The 19,908-nt window shown below is 39.6% G+C and overlaps 1 protein-coding gene across 11 annotated transcripts in view; it reads right to left on the reverse strand.

The window, feature by feature from the left end:
- Positions 1-19,908, reverse strand: part of tanc2b (tetratricopeptide repeat, ankyrin repeat and coiled-coil containing 2b) — a 223,682-nt gene that overhangs the window by 17,384 nt on the left and 186,390 nt on the right. For 9 of the 11 annotated variants that reach the window (XM_047377855.1, XM_047377853.1, XM_047377859.1 and 6 more), the window contains 12 exons: positions 14,864-14,902; positions 12,413-12,694; positions 12,136-12,260; positions 8,187-8,418; positions 7,109-7,278; positions 6,605-6,883; positions 5,316-5,483; positions 2,760-2,920; positions 1,134-1,242; positions 909-1,031; positions 578-814; positions 276-488 (listed from right to left, as the gene is read on the reverse strand). In XM_047377855.1, the coding sequence (XP_047233811.1) occupies positions 276-488; positions 578-814; positions 909-1,031; positions 1,134-1,242; positions 2,760-2,920; positions 5,316-5,483; positions 6,605-6,883; positions 7,109-7,278; positions 8,187-8,418; positions 12,136-12,260; positions 12,413-12,694; positions 14,864-14,902 (2,138 nt within the window). The remainder of the gene's footprint in view (positions 1-275; positions 489-577; positions 815-908; positions 1,032-1,133; positions 1,243-2,759; positions 2,921-5,315; positions 5,484-6,604; positions 6,884-7,108; positions 7,279-8,186; positions 8,419-12,135; positions 12,261-12,412; positions 12,695-14,863; positions 14,903-19,908) is intronic. The other 2 variants (XM_047377857.1, XM_047377858.1) reach the window with 1 other exon arrangement.

The raw sequence follows: 19,908 nt of genomic DNA on the forward strand, positions 1-19,908 counted from the left end.
TTACAGATATAGACTTTCTTGTGCCATTCCAATAGTTTTCTTATTCAACGTTTGATGGTTGGATGATGGTTTAACCGGTTTACTGACTTTGTTTAATCAACACTCCAGGAGATAAACAAAATTACATAGAAAGATGCAAAAAAAAGTATGCCCAACATTTCTTTTAAATCTCCATAAAATAGAAAATGTGAATATTAGCACTGTAGGGTAGGTTTGAAAATAATATAGAGAAATGTGAAGTCATTGTAATTCAGACAATAGCAGATCTGTCGTACCTCTGTGTAGCCCATGCTGGCAGCAGCGACCAGCGCCTGCTGGACTGCTTGGCTCTTGGTGAAAGCCCCCTGTTGTTGTGTCTGCGGCGACTGCTGTTGCTGCTGTGAGCCCATGTTCCAGTCACACTGGATGAGGAATTTCGCCACCTCCATGTGGCCCCTCAGGGCCGCGTGAACCAGGGCGCACTGGCCATTCTTGTCCAGGTGGTCCACCTTTGAACAAAAACACAAATATCAACCAAAAAGAAAATCTTAGTACGTCGAACCCTCTTCCATCACACCTCACTGTTTCCTTGACACACCTTTGCTTTCTTCCGACAAAGTACAGTGACAATGGCCATGTGGCCGCCAGCAGCGGCGTAGGCAAGCGGCGTGAGGCCATTTTCCGACTGTGCATCCACGAAGGCACCAAACTCAAGCAGCAGAGCCACCATGTCCATGTAGCCCAAATGGGAATGGACGCAGAGGATGGGGGCGTTGTTCAGCACCTCTGTGCGATAGTTCACATTGGCGCCACCCAACATCAGAAGCCGACTCACCTAAATACGCACATGAACACATAAGAATTTATCTGAGAAGTACGGTTTGCGAGTAATTATTACATGCTAAGCCATCATTTATAGGCTTCTGTACCTTAATGTTGGGAGTGTATAGATTTCTGAGTGATGAGAGCGCTGCGGAAAGACCTTCTGTGCTGTAGGATATCCACAAACCTTGCAAGATGGACGAGGAGACTCCGACTTTCTTGCTGAGACCCTTGAAGACAGAATGTAAATATTCATTAGTGTGGAGCTCGACCACAGCTGTGTGGGGGCGTGTGTTTGTCTGGGTGCGTGGGGGAATATTATAATGTTTCACCTTGAAGATATGTGCTTTGAGGATGTGATGGCCCAGCTCGATCGTCTGCTGTCTGTTCAACTTGTTCTGCAGGCGAGAAAACCAGAAGGCCAGCAGGGTGTGTCCACTCCTGCAGAAACAATAAACACACACTTTCAATGCTTTCTGCTCTCTCAGGAGGTTAGTACTTTTTAAAGCAAATTGCACTGCTTCTGGAGCTGATTTCACTGATTTCACTGCTGCAGAATAAACACATTGCAGCAACAACAAACTGATTGCATTATTTATATCAGATCTGCAACCTGAATATGTTCCAACATGTTACACAACTTTACAATGCAAATCAAATCTTTGTTTTTACACTGATAAAATTACATTTAATAAATTTCATTATACAGTTTATTTTTAAGGCATTCATATATTTTGAATATTTTCATATTTACTCACTCTGCCACTACAGATTGGTGTATTTTATTGGGGTTTTATATGATAGACCAACAAATAACAGTGGTAGTGCATAACTGTGAAGTGCAAGGAAAATGACAGTTGATTTTCAACATTTATTTTTTTATATAAATAAAGATCATGAAAGTGTGGTGTGTCTTTTATATTTAGTCACCTTAGCAAAGTCACCTTAGCATTAAACAGAGTCAAGCTGTCATAGTTCAATCTCAACATAGTACACAGTTCAGAGACAATGCAATAGAGAAGTTTAAATCAGGGTTAGAACATTATTAAGAGATGCAGCCAAAAGGCCCATGGTAACTCTGGAAGAGCTGCAGTGATCCAACTCGGGTGGGAGAATCTGTTGACAGGACAACTACTAGCTGTGCACTCCACAAATCTGGATTTATAAAAAGGTGGCGAGAAGAGAGCCATTCTGGAAAGAAATCCATAAAAGTCCTAATCGCATTCACAGTGACGGAGGTCAGCCTTCCAGTAGGACAACAACCCTAAACATACAGCCAAAGCTACAATGGAATGGTTTAGATCAAAGTGTATTCATGTGTTAGAATTGCCCACTCACAAGTCCAGACCTAAATTCAATTGAGAATCTGTGCGACAGACACTCTTTACTCAGTCTGACTGAGCTTGAGTTATTTTGCAAGGAATGGACAAAAAAATTTCAATTTCTAGATGTGCAAATCTAGTAGTGACATACATCAAAAGACTTGCAGCTGTAAATGCAACGAAAAAAGGTTCAACGAAGTTTTGCCTAAGGGATGACTTTAGATTCACATGCAACCTCAATAAATTACACTGAAGTCTGTGGTTGTTACAACTTAAAATAATGTGGAAATCTTTAAGGGGTAAAATACTGTCTCAAGGCATTATGCAGCTTGATGCCACAAGAAATGTTTTAAACAGGACACTTTTCATACATACAGTTCAATAGTCTCAAGTCATCCCTTGTTTCCTATATTTTCAGTACAAGCCCCCACTGAATAAATGTACTAAATTCATTTAGTAGGCTCTTCAGTGTGAGATTGTGTGACTGCAATAAAATTGAAAGTTTTGTTTACATGTCTTTACTAAGGGTGTCAGTACCCTGTAGGGTACCAAGGGTATCACTGATATTACTGGTATCCTGGATTTTACTGTCCTATTATCCACCTGCTCTCCTCGATCACCTCCATCTGCTCTCACCTTGGGTCGCAAAGGAACTTTGTCTTTTCTCCCTCTTCTCTCCAGATCAGCCACTCCCTGAAGGAGGGGTGAACAAACATCCTGGTGCCGTCCCTCCTCTTCACGAGGAAGACTGACAGGTTGTCTACACGTTGCTGAAAGTCTTCCCAGTCCAGTGTGCCCTGCAGCCAAAACATAATGCACGTGTTAAAGCCAGAAGAAATTAATTTTTGTCAGTTTATTTTGTGGAGGAAAGGATCCAAATTATATTACATTACAGAGCATGGTCCACTTTAATCTTTATTTATTTCTCAAAAAGATTAGACCCTGTGTAGCATGTAGCCCCTCAGACTGTACTGCATTAAAAAGAGGAACAAGTGCACTACTTCAGACACATTAATACTAAGAAACATTGAAAAGCAAATTCCTGAGTAAGTACTCCAGTCTCAGGACCCAAAGCTCATTTAAAATCAACTGAAGCAAAGTAAAACCCTTTCTTAAAATCATAAATCTGCTATATAAGTTCTGCACAATCTGAGCTAAAAAGAAGAGAGACCATCCAGTTTATTAAAAATGCAGAAAAAATAGTACTAGTAATGTGAGTTTATTTGTGCACAAATGTCACCAAATTTAATTATTGGAGCAGAAAGCATTGATATTCATATTCAGCTTCTGATGCAACATAAGCTGTTGTGCACGTAGCATATTTTTCATGAAGAATCTTGTTTATTTTAGGAAAATATTTGATGATAAAAACTTGTTTTTTAGACAAAAAGAAGTTAACAACCTCCCTGTTCCAGCAAGAAAAAAAAAACTGTAATACAGTAAATACAGGTACATCTCAAAAAATTAGAATGTTGTGTAAAAGTGCAATATTTCTTGCCAGTCATTCAGAAGCTGAAGCTATATATATTAAATAGAATCATAACACACAGAGTGATATATTTCAAGCCTTTGTTTCTTGTAATTTTGATGATTATGGCTTACAGATAATGAAAACTCAAAATTCAGTGTCTCAGAAAACTAGAATACTGTGAAAAAGTTCATTATTGTCACACCCTAATCAGCTAATTAACTCAAAACAACTGCAAAGGTTTCCTGAGCCTTTAAACGGTCTCTCACACTGGATCATAGGCTACACAACCATGGGGAAAACTGCTGACTTGACAGATGTCTAGAGGACAGTCGTCGACACCCTTCAGAAGGAGGGAACGCAAACAAAAGGTCATTGCTGAAGAAGCTGGTTGTTCACAGAGTTCTGTATCCAAGCATATTAAGAGAAAATTGAGTGGGAGGAAGAAGTGTGGTAGGAAAAGGTGCACCAGCAACAGGGAGAACCGCAGCCTTGAGAGGATTGTCAAGCGAAATCCATTCTAGAATTTGGGGGAGCTTCACAGGGAGTGGAATGAGGCTGGAGTTGGTGCATCAAGATCCACCAAAAAGACAAATACTGGACCTGGGCTACAAATGTCACATTCCTCGTGTCAAGCCACTCATGAGCCAGAGACAATGTCAGAAGTGTCTTACCTGGGTCAAGGACAAAAGGAACTGGACTGATGAAAGTAAACTCTGCATTTCATTTGGTAATCATGGTCCCAGACTCTGGAGGAAGAGTGGAATGGACCACAATCCATGTTGCTCGAAGTCCAGTGTGAAGGTTCCACAGTCACTGATGGTTTCGGGTGCCATGTCATTTGCTGGTGTTGGTCCACTGTGTTTTCTGAAGGCCACGGTCAACTCAACCATCTACCAGGCAATTCTAGAACATGTCATACTTCCTTCTGTATGGAGATGCTTATTTTATTTTCCAGCAGGACTTGGTACCGGCCCACGCTGACAAAGGTACCAAAAGCTGGTTTAATGACCATGGTGTTCCTGTTCTTGATTGGCCAGCAAACTACCCTGACCTGAACCCCATAGAAGATCTATGGGCTGTTGTCAAGAGGAAGATGAGAGACACCAGACCCAACAAGGCAGATGACCTGAAGGCAGCTATCAAAGAAATCTGGGCTTCCATTACACCTCAGCAGAACCATAGGCTGTTCGCCTCTATACTACGGGGCATTGATGCAGTTATTTATGCAAAAGGTGGCCCAAAGTATTGAGTGCATAGAAATGGACATACTTTTTAGAAGCCTAAAATTTGTGCTTAAAACATAATTTTTGATTGGTGTAATGTGAGGTTAAAATAAAAGCTTAAAATAACCATTTCACTTTCCGAAATGAATTGCAAAAAATATTGCACTTTTATGCAATATTCTAATTTAATGAGAGGTTTTTGTAAGGAAAGTTTGGCAAAGATGCTCTCCAAGCTATTGAATCGTGAAGTGTACTCTATTTAAAACGGCATCTTTTGTTAATAAATAATGACACTGTAATCTGTCGTGTTGTTTTACCCTTGAGGTTGTATTTAAATCATTTGAAAGCCTGGTAAATACTGGATAAGTTTTATTACCCATTAATATGTAAAATGACAGAAAATGAAATAGCTGCAATAAAGACTAAGGAATAATGGCCATAAAAGTGGTTGATACCCATAAAGACTCCATGTCTAAGGTGTTGCTTCAAGCAAATTACCTGCAGAGAACCAGCATTGATGGCCTGGTATATCTGTTCGTCCGTCAGTGGATGGAGCGATGCCACGGCCACATTGAGAAGGGGCAGCGCCCGCTCGAATGACGACTGTGTAGGGAAACGCATGTTGCACTGCAGCAGATACACCTCCGCCAGGTTTACTGGAACCACCTGAAGAAGGAAGGATGCAAAGGATCTGAATGGTAATGCTGATTTCCTTTGGATCCTTCTACACGACATGAATAATGCATGGTGTTTGCACAGCGCATCTTTCACGGCTCCACACGGACTTCTTCAGAGTGAAGAATGTAAATGTATCACTTGTCACTTCTTTATGGAGTCTGGAAGCACGTCCGCATACATGAAATTAAATGAGTCTGGGGGTGCGAGATAAAATATTTCATTACGAAATGCACACTGAAACGTTTCAAATGCATTGTTTATCAAAGGAGGTGCTGGGTCCTGACTGTTAAAAAGAAGCTTTTGTTGAACTACAATACAGGTAAATAATTAAAAAAACACTCCCAGTTATTGTCTGGGGTAATTAGTAAGATATTTATTTTGGATTAGGAGGTTTTGAAAGAATGATTAAATCCATAATAAATGAACTCTATCACAGTTACATTTGCTTCTAGTAAATACTGCAAGTAATGCCTTCAAGTCAGCAGAGCATTTATTAACTGAACTTAAAAACTTAATGTCTCTGTCGAGTTGTCCTAAAATCTTTATAACAAGGGGAGTAAAGTTTGATGTAGACTGCTGAAGGCAGGTGGCAAGTCATCAGGTGGTTGATAAATACCTTCATGAGCTGCATATTAAAGATGCAGCTGGCAGAGCAGTACCCAGTGTTGGTAGGCAGAATAAACAGGTGGCTAAACTCCATCTTTTCATTACCACGCTTCCATTGACAGGGTCAAAGCTCAGTCATTTTCTGGACTCAACTTTCTAGGTTTCTAGAATATTTTTACATGCCTAACCAGAACTGGAAAACACAGTGCTGTGAAAATGTATTTGCTGCTTTGCAGATTTCTTCGGTTTTGACTTTTTTCTCAGACTTCAATGTTTCAGATCATCAAACATATTTTTATGATACAAAGATAGCCTGAGTACATACAAAATGATATTTTAGAATGTACTCGGGGATAAGCACTTTTTTACAGCACTGTACATTAATTAAATTACATAGTTTTCAGTAGTTTTCCAGACTGTGTAGAAACCCTGAATTTAAAGACTCAAAAATACGCTAAACTTAAATTCAAGACCACTATAAAAACGAAGCCTGAACCACCCACCTTATAGCTGGAGCTTTTGAGAACAAGGTAGCCCTTCTCAATGAGGTCAAAGGTGAGTTTGAGGTATAGGTAGGACCCCTGGCTCAAGGCCTTCAGATGGCCACTGAGCTTGCCAAAGGTGGTGTTGTCCATCTTGCCGTTAAGCGAAATGTTGTTCTGGATCTCCGGGCTGCTGTGGATGCGGTGCAGGATGTAGCCCTGCAGGTCCTGGTCTATTGCGTCGTTCTCCTCCAGGCTGTCCAGGGAGATGCGGTGAAATGGCAGCGCGTTGGTGATCTCCTGCAAGCAACACATTACGAACATTTAACAGATCTTTTAGTTTTCAGGCTAAAAAAAACTGGTAATAAATGCTAAACATCTATGTCTCTATGGGGAAATGTTTACAATATTTGCATATTCAAGCTGAATGAATCAGAAGTAAATCAAATCTTAAATCCATTCAGAAATAAATGAGAAGCACATGTCCAATGTTTGCAATGATGTAAAAGCTGTCAGTTCTTTCACCTGTAATGTTGTTCTGACTGTCACCACTAGTTTGAGCCAGGGAGGGAACTTGTGAATGGTTTTGGTGAGGAAGGACACAACGGTGTCTCCATAGTCCGGCTTGTGGAACTCAGCCTCATTGAGGCCGTCGATGAGAATAATGAGGTCCTCCTCGGAGTTGATTTTTCTCTCTAAAAAAAAGTCAGCGGGGAGAAACTGTTTAGTAAATCTGTTAAATATCCGCGTTAGCAACAGATTATAAATCAAATTTTAAATAGTAACAGTTCAAAATTCTTATGTTCATTGACATCTAACCTCATAAAAAGTAAAGATGGAGATCTCAGTGTTAATTGTAAACAAACGTTAACAAAATCAATGAAATACTGATAGGGTCTTGAGTAGAAAGAGACATTTTAACCGTAAGAATTTAAAGTTAACAGTAAGCTGTGTTTTACTCGGAAAAACAAATAGAGTATTACATCAAATAAACAAATGTGTCAAAAAAATCAGGTAAATTGCACAAGATTGGTTGTCTGCAACCTTTGCATTCTGAAAGAGCTGTTTCTCCCTCTTCTACCGAATATAACATATATAGAGCAACAAAATTATTTTTACAAAAACAATACTTCTTATATGATGCTTATATGTACAGTGCTTTTGCAAAGGTATACATACATATATTTCATACACGTTTTTGAATTTTGTCACATTACAACCACAAACAGCAAGATATTTTATCAGGATTAAATGGAACAAATGTTGAATGCATTTGTTTTCAGCCCCCCTGAGTCAATACTCTTAGGCCCACTTTTTATTGTAATTACAGCCCCAAGTCTTTGGGGTTTGTCTCTACAAGCAACGCACATCTTGAGACTGACATTTTTGCCCATTCTTCTTAGCAAAACAGCTCATATTGCAATTAGAAAGTTGTCTGTTCGATTCCAGCTTCTTCTACAACCATCTAAAATTTTACTGTACTGGAAAATACAGGTTTTCCAATACAAATGCTTCAAAATTCACAACAAGGCTGCATAAGCACATTGTTGCTGTTTTTATGCTATCGTGAATTAGAAAGAATTTTCGCATACGAGTGTCTCACCTTTGTAAAGTGCATCCAGAGGCTCCAGGACCCCCCTCCTGAAGGAAGCCAGGGGGTCCTGGACGCAGGAGCGCAGACTCAGGACACTCTGTAGGTGTGGCTCCCTCAGCAGCTGCTCTCTGTAGGCGACCAGGTGTGGCGAGCGACACAACAAAGCCGCAACATTGTGCACAAACTCTGGCACCAAGCAGGTGTAGGCGTTATCTGCCTGGCAATAGTGGTAGGCCACCACCTGGGGGCGGCAGAGAAAGAGGAGAAAATTACGGGTCACCTATTGAAGAAACTTGCATTTATCTCCAGCCCTCCTGACCTTTACTAACCTCCTCAGGAACTGATCTCAAATACATTTTGTATTTAAGATCAGTACTGAGGAGGTTTTACCTTGAGAGTTAACACAAAGCTGTGTGAATGCAAAGTCATTTTTTTCAGTTATCTACTAACACACGTGTCATTTGGGATGGAGTCAACTTCATGCTGGATGATTGCAGCATAATGAAACATAATACTTGTTGTTTCACTGTAAGGCTTTAGCTATTAATAATTCATAGCTGCGGGCTGATTCCCAGTCAGCTCACGCATGTGCGAGCTGACTGTGGCACAACAGGAGTCATGTGTTAAACTGTCACATTTCACAGCCACGTACTGGAAACATGATCAGATGAAAGGGTGAATGAACTCAGAGAAATATTTCAAGGGGTTTGCAAGGATGTAAAACAGTGCTGAAAGTGGAGCTGGGTTTTCTGAGAGGTTTTCAGACAAAACAATGGCAGCTGGTGTGATGGAGAGTTTGAATTTTCAGGGGTGGTGGCAGCGATCAGAGGGCAGAGAAATGGGGGTGGGATTTGGGGAAGGATGAGAAATGCTAATTTTTTGTCACAGTGGAATAAAAGGCTTTAAAACAAATGGGGTGAAAAAGGGAGTGAGTTAAATTATTAATGCCAAGAATTAACAAGATCTAATAGCTTGGCTGGGAAATGACTTTCCTTAGATATAAATATTTTATCAGGCTCCCTGGTAAAGTTGTTTTTTCTTTTTTAAACACATCTGCATAATACAGCAGACTGGGACCGGGGATGCAGATGGTCGAGCAGCAGGGAAAAGGAGGATTGAGGTGTGAAAGCAGACAGGAAGAACAACAGGAAAAGTGGGCGGGTGTTTGCACTTTAAATACAGGGGTTGGACAATGAAACTGAAACACCTGTTTTTTTAGTGTGTGAGGTTTCATGGCTAAATTGGACCAGCCTGGTAGCCAGTCTTCATTGATTGCACATTCCACCAGTAAGAGCAGAGTGTGAAGGTTCAATTAGCAGGGTAAGAGCACAGTTTTGCTCAAAATATTGAAATGCACACAACATTATGGGTGACATACCAGAGTTCAAAAGAGGACAAATTGTTGGTGCACGTCTTGCTGGCGCATCTGTGACCAAGACAGCAAGTCTTTGTGATGTATCAAGAGCCACGGTATCCAGGGTAATGTCAGCATACCACCAAGAAGGACGAACCACATCCAACAGGATTAACTGTGGACGCAAGAGGAAGCTGTCTGAAAGGGATGTTCGGGTGCTAACCCGGATTGTACCCAAAAAACATAAAACCACGGCTGCCCAAATCACGGCACAATTAAATGTGAACCTCAACTCTCCTGTTTCCACCAGAACTGTCCATCAGGAGCTCCACAGGGTCAATATACACGGCCGGGCTGCTATAGCCAAACCTTTGGTCACTCATGCCAATGCCAAACGTCGGTTTCAATGGTGCAAGGAGCACAAATCTTGGGCTGTGGACAATGTGAAACATGTATTGTTTTCTGATGAGTCCACCTTTACTGTTTTTCCCACATCCGGGAGAGTTACGGTGTGGAGAAGCCCCATAGAAGCGTACCACCCAGACTGTTGCATGCCCAGAGTGAAGCATGGAGGTGGATCAGTGATGGTTTGGGCTGCCATATCATGGCATTCCCTTGGCCCAATACTTGTTCTAGATGGGCGCGTCACTGCCAAGGACTACCGAACCATTCTTGAGGACCATGTGCATCCAATGGTTCAAACATTGTATCCTGAAGGCGGTGTCGTGTATCAGGATGACAATGAACCAATACACACAGCAAGACTGGTGAAAGATTGGTTTGATGAACATGAAAATGAAGTTGAACATCTCCCATGGCCTGCACAGTCACCAGATCTAAATATTATTGAGCCACTTTGGGGTGTTTTGGAGGAGCGAGTCAGGAAACGTTTTCCTCCACCAGTATCACGTAGTGACCTGGCCACTATCCTGCAAGAAGAATGGCTTAAAATCCCTCTGACCACTGTGCAGGACTTGTATATGTCATTCCCAAGACGAATTGACACTGTATTGGCCGCAAAAGGAGGCCCTACACCATACTAATAAATTATTGTGGTCTAAAACCAGGTGTTTCAGTTTCATTGTCCAACCCCTGTAGATCTGCATTCAAGACTGAAAAGAAGATGTTCAAGACAGCAGAAAGCAGCAGATTTTAGTTTCATACAACATGATTAACTACACCACTAATTACAGAGTTTCAACACATCTTCTGTTTCAAATGTCCAGACACACGTTTTCAAATATTCAAATTTTTTGACAGCTGAGTAAAAATATTTAAAATTACTTGGTTTAATTCCTCAGCTAGTGTTTGGGTTATGGTATCAGTGTCAGTGTGTCCTATGAATTAAAAGTTCTATAAATTAAAAGGTTGTCGAGACAAGTTGTTTTTCTGAGATCCTTAGCTTGATAACAGTTTAGTTGCCATTTTATATCAAGATAACTAGAGCTTTGTTGACAGTTGATTTTGATGAAAGTTCGTTTAGCTCATAATCTAAAGGTAACAAGATCTCAAGCTTGTTCGGTTTAAAATTTTCATGATCTCCAGATGAGATCTTGAGCTTGTTCCATCATAGAGTCCATTTCTATAATTACCTTGACATACTGTGATCTTCAGCTTGTTTGATGCAATTACAGTTTAATTGTCTAATCTAAAATAACTTAACATAATCAGACCTCAAACTCCTTTTTGTGACACACAAGTTTAATTTTTTTCATTACATAAAACTTACTTTTTAACATATAGTTTTGATTTTAAATGTTGAGTTGGTATCTCAAGCTTTTTTTCTTTAGGTAATAGTTTAATTATTTTATTATCTTGGTATAATGAGATTTTGGCCAAATTCCTTTTCAGAATAAATTGTATTATATGCCAAAATAACAATATCTGAAGTTTGATTAATTATAATAGTTTTCTTTCATTTCATAATATTGAGATAACAGAATTCTAACCTCTTTTTGTTACAATAAGCTTCAATATAAAATATTTTAAGAAAACAACATGTCTGGCTTGGTTACTATTAGTTTCTACTTTAATATTATTGAGTTACTGAAGCAGAAATATTTGAAAGAACAGGTTAATACATGTATTTGAAGTCAGGAATTAAAGCAAGCATGAGATTGTGAAATTTGCACCAAAATTAATCACAGCAAGTAAAATCATTCTTAGTTTTCATACCTCTATTGTGTGTAATACAGTATGTCTGAAAATGCATCTATTTCTTTAGGCAATTTATTTTTAGAACTTTAGATTTTTATGTGCTGACAAATGAAGAGTTTATAAATACAAACTAGAGAAGGAGCAATAATAATCATGTAATGTTTTGTACTTGCAGCTGCGGTTTTTTGTTAATTCTGTAAAACTTTGCGGTAAAAATGGGGAAGAGAGGAGGCATCTCAGTGGCTAATGTAAGCACTTAAGCAAAATAAGGAAGTAGCTAATGAATTGCTGTGAATTCCAAAAAACACTTATTTTTCCAACCAATATTTCTAATGCAAAAGAAAAACTACACAGTTTGCATTTGTAAAACCAATCATGTTGAGAAGCAGATCCAAATGAAAGCACCCCCAAAAAGACTCAAAATTTGAATTTTTGTGTTTTTTATACCTGTGACGCCAGCCTCCTCATGGATTCTTCCTGACGTCGCCTCATTTCAGGAGTTCCAGGACAGCTGCCTCCTCCTAGGGTGCCATGTGTGGGCTGGGGCTGTGTGAGAGGGAGCCCCTCTCCATCTGGACACAAGACAGCAAGACTAAGCCAATGGCCAGCTCAGAAAGCCATTGATCGTTTTTTAACAGCCATTTCTCAATCGAACATTAAAGTGGTGCTAAAAGGTAGCACTTAATAGGGGATGAAAAGCAAAATAATGTAGATTGAAGCCTACGTTTGGGTGAGGCCTGGGGGCTGTCAGAGGCTATCTGCCTCATGCGGGTGCCGTGGCAGCTCAGCGCCACCAGCCGGGAGATGATCGCTGTCTTGCCAAAGCCGATGTTGCCCACAATCACAACGCCATGGTTGCTACCTCCATTGGGGTTGTTAAGGTGGCCGTCGATTTCTTGGAAAAGCCACTCACGTCCCGTGAAGACGGAGTCCATGGTAATGCTGGGTACCTCGAACAGCAGAGGTTTGAGAGCGATGTCCTGAGGCCGATAAGGTGCAAAACGCACTGTAGGGTTCAGAGTAACAGAGAAGGTTTACAGGTAAAAGAGTGACAAACCCAGAGTTCCTCATCTTAATTGTGTAAAAAGTCCTTACATTTTGAACACAAATGTCAGGATTTCTCAGTCCCTCTATAAGTCTAAGTAAGAATGTTCAGGATAGAAATTTAAACAGTTGTCAGATTTTAAATATAATAACTGCAATTACCTCAAGATGGATGGAGGGATGGATAGCTAGATGAAAAAATGCATTAAATGGATGCATACAGACTATATATATATATTCTGTATATGTGCAAGCTAATACGTTTATGTTGACATCTTGCAGCCTTCTGTTTGATATCTCTATACAAGACAGCAAAAAACATCATTAGACCAGAAACAACCTATGTGATTTATAAATATAATCACTTGTAAAAAAAAATGCAACAGCAGACCAGAAAGGACTGCCTTAAGCATTAAATAATAGGAAAAGATTCATTAAAAAAATAAATAAAGGATTTTGTGTAATTGTGATAAACTGTGGAGTAACACAATTAATTAATTCACAAGAATGAGGAAACATAACTCAAAAGATGAGAGAAGGTGATTTTTACTCCACTCAGTCCACAGTGACTGCTTTCTATCAGTTGCTGCCGACTGTTGATTTTACTCACTAGGGGGAGTCAATAAGCCAAAGTCACCCAGAGGTTGGTCATGTCCTCCACAGAACATATGGATCATTAAAGACTAATCAGAGTAAATGAATCTGGCAAACCGTTCTAAAGCTGTGTGATAAAAGCCACTGTAAACGTCAAGCTGCTGCCTCTGGGCGTCATCCCCCGAGCCCCGTCTCTTAAAGTGTTACTTTACTTTATGTCCCCTGGGTTAATCCTTTATAGAACAACCTTTGTTTGCAATTATAGCTACAGGTTCTTTGAGGTAGGGATCTACCAGCTTTGCACATCGTTCTTGTATCTATTAACACTATGAACATAACTTTTCAACTCTTGCCCCCAATTCTCAACTGAATTTAGGTCTTATATTTGACGTTCTAACATATGAATATGCTCCTTCTGTAACTCTGGCTATTTCTTTAGTGCCGCTGTCATGCTGGAAGATATTCCTCCACCTCAGCTTTAAGCCTTTTTGAGCATTTCTTCCAAGATTGCCCTGTATTTAACTCCATTCATCTTCTGGTCAACTCTGACCTGCTTCTCAGCCCCTTCTGAAGAAAAGCATCTGCACAGCATGATGCTGCCATCACCATGTTTCAAAGCATGGAGGGTGTCTTCAAGATGATACTAAGTGTTCATTTTTTATGAGAAATAGCGTTTTGCATGTCAGTCAAATGGTTACATTTTGATCTCATCTGTGCAGAGCTTATCCTTCCACATGGTTGCTGTGTTCCCTATATGGTATGTGGCAAATTGCAAAAGCGACCTATTACAGGCTCCTTTGAACAATAGTTTTCTTCTAGAAACTCCTCCATAAATTCCAGCTTTGTTGAATGCACAAATGATGTCTACTGTCCTGTCAACATACTCTCCCACTGGAGCTGTAGATCTATGCAGCTCTTCCGGAGTTACCATGGGCCTTGTGGCTGCTTCTGTGATTCATGATCGCCTTGCCTGGCCTGTTGCGTTAAATGGACTGTCATACTCCGGTAGGTTTGCCTAAATTGTTCCATTTTGAGATGACGGATATCCAAAGCTTGGGATATTGTTTTATAACCTAACTCTATCTTAGAAAGTCTCCACTACTTCCTCCTTGACCTGTCTGCTGTGTTCCTTGGTCTCCATGATGCAGTTTCTTCACTAATACTAAGGTTTCACTAGGAAACATCTGACGCCTTTAAAGCACTGTATTTATTACTGAGATTGAAGGCAGCTGGTTGCACTGGATTTTATTCATGGGTGTCAAAGTAAAGGAAGATGAATACAAATGCACATAAAATGTATTAGATTTTAATTTCTAAAAGAATTCAAGGAATAACATTTTTCCCACACTTTCTACGTAGGGTTGGTCTTTCTTATGAAATCCCAGTAAAAAACATTGAAGTTTGTGGTTGTATTGTAACAGAATGTGAAGTTCAACAGTTATGAATACTTTGCAAGGTACTATAACTAGAAGCTGGTGAGGCGATTGTGTGAAGAACAAGCAGCCTGAGGCGACAAATGAAATTTAAAGTAACTTACGTGATTGAGATTGCCAGGCATGGGTGTTATTTGCAGAAGCTGAGACGGACAGCAAGCATAAGACAGAAAGTAAGAAGAGAAAGGAAAAAGAAAAGCGAGTAAGGACAGAAATGAAAACTGAAGCAGTGTGTCAGAGGACAGAGCAAGATGCAGCTCAGTGGAAAAATAGGAAATAAGCACAAAAAAGCAGTTGTAGCATCAGCACATTACAATAGAAAGACAAGAAACCAGGGTCAGTTAGGAACTGAAATTCTTTGAATCAACACTGAGCACATTTTTAAGCATATCGGCAGGGGATGCTAGGGAAGGTTCTGCTCTTTAGGGAAAATCTAACTGTTTCCATTGGTTGTGCTTGGCAAGATCAATAAATTCCCATAAAGAGGAACAGAATGAGATTCTGGTAATAATTCGACCTGAGAATGGGAGACTCCAGCCTTGAATAGACAGCCTTATTTCATGTTGGTTGTAAGCCACATTTTAATCTAAAGCCATCAGCATCAGAATGAGTCAAATCTCAAATTTAAAGCCACTGCAACAAGAGATCTCAGACAAAGTGCCAAATCCTATTTTCAGGTCAGTCTGTCTTTTGTTTCTTTCAGTTAGGTGAGCTGTGATCAGATTCTTGCAGTGAGAAATAGCTGCTGCTCAGATGACAACCTGTGGGTTAGTTCATTTCACACTCTGCAGACTACCAGCAATAAGCATGCAGAGAGCCAGAGGTGCAGAAAATATGTACTTTGCAAGACAGCAAGTATGATAAGACAGTGAAAGTGTGCAATTGGTGAGCTGGGATGAATTTTTATACTGTATGCAGGTTCAGAGAAATATATGTAAAGGGTTCCAGTAAAGCATCACTGTGAAAAAAAGGCTCTAAAGAGAATAGAAGTGAATAAATCAAAGCAATTTGTGGTGCAACCATCCTTTGCTTTGGAAGCAGAATCTGTTCTTCAAGTTTCAAGAACCTTGGTTGGTTTTTCCAAACGCCTTGGAGAATCACAGAACTGTGTAGTTTCAGGCTTCCTTAAATCCTTCAGTCTTTTATGTAATCTGATAGACTCAATGATGTTGAGATCAGGACACTGTGGGGGCCCTCTATTTCTTCTTTGTGCTGAACATGATTCCACACTAAATAGAGTTTTTCTCAGATATCTGACAGCAGTGAAGCTACTGCACTCCACATCTGCTTATGTAAAACAAATTAGTGACAAATCATGGGAGTTTCACATTTCTGAAGACGTGCTCCATCTTATCGCTGTGTGACACACCTTATCATCAAAGAGGAGTCATGAAGGAATAACACAACAAATTGTTACCCTGCAGCAAACAGCTCTCCAAAGAGCCGGTGCAGACATTAATCTTTTCCAAGAATGAAATCTGATGGTGATTACTAAGGATATTCCAACTAATGCAGCAAAAAAAGATCAATCGAACATTGGGTGAAAAACTGTTTATATGGAGTGCATGGCCAGCACTAAGCCATGTGCCAGCTGCAGCTCAGTGTAATATAAGATGTTTTATCCATATTCCAAGGTCAGTTTATTTTAGTGCTAACTCAACACACCCATGCAGTCAGAAGGACAGAGGCAGAAAAACATCTCTACACTGATGAAATATTCTCCCAGATAGAATGATGACCTGATGTAACACTGGAGATAGAAAGTGTAAAGACTGTCCAAAGCTGCCAACACCAGTGGTCAGAGAAACAAGGAGCTAAACACCCAGAGCTGTTCTGTTTTAAATGGTGCTAATCTAATTATCCTGGGGATGACTGAAAGCCTAACATGGCCACAAATCTCCTCCCGTACATGTGGAATTAGCAAACCCAGCCTCACGATCTCTGGCACCCGTCTCACACAATTTGAGCCATTCAGTCCCCGCTGCTCCACTGTGACGAGTATTCTAGGAAAACATGGCAGCCATGTTGTGAACCGGGGCTGAGGGAGTAGTTTCAAGGATCCTGAAAGCAAATGTATTTGTGAGGGATGGATGGATGGCAGTTGCTCATAATCCTGCCCATAACACTCTCCCACGGGCGATGCAGAGAAAGGTATCAATCCACCTCCCCTTCCTCCTTCACCAGCAACCCCTCCATGGCCAGACGGAGTGGGAGTCCCAGACATTTTAAATTATTCACCAGGTGAGGATGACTCACAGTGGCTGAGCAGCCTTGAGAGGGAGGAAGAGGAGAAACTGAAGAGAACAGCGGACAAAAATGTGGGTAGAGGGAGGAAGGAGGAGGAGAAGTTTAGATGATCTGTTCTGCTTGTTGTAAAATGGTTTTAGGAGGGTGACGATAACAGAAAGTCAGAGAAAGGAGTAATCGTATGTCTTAGGGTCATTTACACAGTCCCCTCCCCCATATCCCTAGGCCCTTAATTACTCCACATAGTAATACACAGTACAATTCATGATTGATTCTATGACGGTGAGCTGGCCAGGTCCGGCTTTATCAAAGCATCTCCAAACCATGACACCTCCACCTCTGCGATTCACAGGTAGTATGAGGTTCTTTTCCTAGAATGCTGTACTTACTTTGAGCCAAACATGTTTTCTGTTGTGGTATCTAAATAATAACATTTTAGACTCATTTGTCAAAAAAAAAAAAAAAAACATTATCCAGGAATGAATTGTCTTCCTCTTTGCTCCTTCTGGTAAACGTTAATCTGCTCATTATGTATATCATAGAAAGCAATGGTTTGCTCCCTGCACACCACCAATAAAAGTTAAACCTGTATATTCACTTTCTGATTGTACAGGAATGCACTTATACATCAATGGCAGAAAGACCCTGCTAAAGGCCTGTAAGCATATTTTGGGGTTTTAGAAACTTCTCTTTGCATCTTGAGGTCTGCTTTTAGAGTGAACTTGCTTGGTCGGCTAGACCTGGTCATGTTGGCAGTAATTTTTAATGTCCTTCACTTGTAGATTCTTTCAATCTCCTTAGATACCTCTTTTTAATCTCTAATCAGAGTAATAAACCATAATAATCTTATTTCTGAAGGCCTCAAACAGCTCTTTAGATCTTACTATGGTGTTCACTCTCACTTTAAGTCAGGAGCACCAAACTAAATGTCTCAGGTTTAACCAGGGCAAACGTTCTTCCTGCTGCTGAGTAGAAACTGTTCTAACTTATTTCTGACCAAAAATTATATATTTTTTAAGTACATTTAACAAAAAAATTTAAAATGTTTTTACTAAAACTTTTGTTTGGTGTCCTATTTTTGTCAGGATTGTGAATATGACATATTATGTTATTATGTGTCATGAAAACAGCTTTCCATCTAATCGTACAATATTTTCATGCTTGTTAAAGAAGACATTGAACTGCACATTTAAATGGTTTCTCTGATACTAAAACTGTTTAAATTCAAAATTATATATTTTTTGCTATTTTTATAGTGATTGACAACAATTAGTAGTGCTACCAATTAAAATATATTTAGACATTAAAGTGGTTATTATCATATTAAGAATACATTAATTGAGAAAATAATTATCTTTCTGTGAATATTTGTGAGTGCAGCTCCTACCTGTTCATTTCCAAGTGTGATTCTGAAAATACTGCTAAGTTCATTATCATGTTTTGGCCAAAGTTAACATCCTCTGTGGAAGGTCTAAAGAGCCACATGCAGTTCTTTAGCTACAGACTGCACACTTATGCCCTAACCCACAGAAACAAAGAGTTAATGGCTAGAAGAGGGATAAGAGGTAAAATGGGATATAGCCAAAATCCTTTTTATCAATAACAAAGTAGTTTGTCATAATAAGTTTACTAGAAAACAGTCAATCTGTTATCTGTTTTTCATATTACACTTTGAAGTCCAGATGCTATTACAAGAGATGTGCGGATTTAGCTCACACACCACCAGAAGCAGTTACATAATTTATGTGGGAAAAAAATGATAAAATCTTATGTAAACTGCAAACTAAGCCAAGAGTAAATTTACATGTGCCTATGCTAAATTCTCGTTTTTAGAATATACTTTAATCTGTTATTTAGAAGTAAAATTATAACCTTAAAAAGAGGCATGGATTAGGATTATTTAGGTAGCTTAATGCATGTATAAAGCTTTAAAAAAAGATGTTAGGATTTTTATTAAATTGACACCAACTTATTTGTGAAACACAGCAGGTACATAATTAGGGTGTAAGCCAGAAACAAATAATTCATTCATTTTAAAAGGCAGTGTAAACCTTCTGCGACAGTATTTTGCATGTGATCCAGAAAGTTCTCATCTGACCAGAGCACCATTATTGCTTGTTGCAAATGTTCAAAGCTTGAGATTTTGTTTTATAACCTAACCTGATTTTAAACTTTCTTCCTGACCTCTCTGTTGTGTTCTTTGGTCTTCATGATGCTGTTTGTTCTTTAACAAACCACTGAGACCTTCACAGAACAGCTGCCTTTATACTGAGATTAGATTTATCTTCCATACATAATCCTAATAAAATACATTTATGCTTTTTGTTATGGTGTGAGAGAATGTTGGAAAGTTAAAGTATTGATACTTTTGCCTGGGACTGCACATGATTGATGCTTGTTTGCAGGAGAGTTTTGTTAACTGTAAGGAAATAATTTATCTTACAATCCCTATTCCTCAAATGCATCATCTGTAACAGCAGTCAGATGAGTTTCTGACGGTTATAATTTACTCATCATTCCTGTCATGGAGTAATGAAACCATCTGGAAATCTAACTATTTTAATACATAAAAGCCCTTACTCAAAGTCAGATTTCTGTCCATGAGCAGAGGTAGATAGACAGCATTGGATGGAAGGAGAGAACAACAAAAAGAAAGAGTGAAAGTAAAGATAAATGAAGGTAGAAAATGTGTGTGTGCAGTGTACCGTTATGTGAGGGAGTTTGTAGTGAATAGATAAAGTGGGCGATAAATCTTAGAGGTAGGCAGGCAGGAGCACAAGACAGTCCATTACAGCCTGACTCACTCTGCTTGAAACAGCAGCACAGCTTGGACCTCCCGGTGGATGGCTTCAAAAGAAGCCCGGACAAAATCAACCACAGAGACAGAGCTGCACTTGCCAAC

The sequence above is a fragment of the Girardinichthys multiradiatus genome, chromosome 10 (genome assembly GCF_021462225.1).
Source record: "Girardinichthys multiradiatus isolate DD_20200921_A chromosome 10, DD_fGirMul_XY1, whole genome shotgun sequence".
Classification (NCBI taxonomy): Eukaryota; Metazoa; Chordata; class Actinopteri; order Cyprinodontiformes; family Goodeidae; genus Girardinichthys; species Girardinichthys multiradiatus.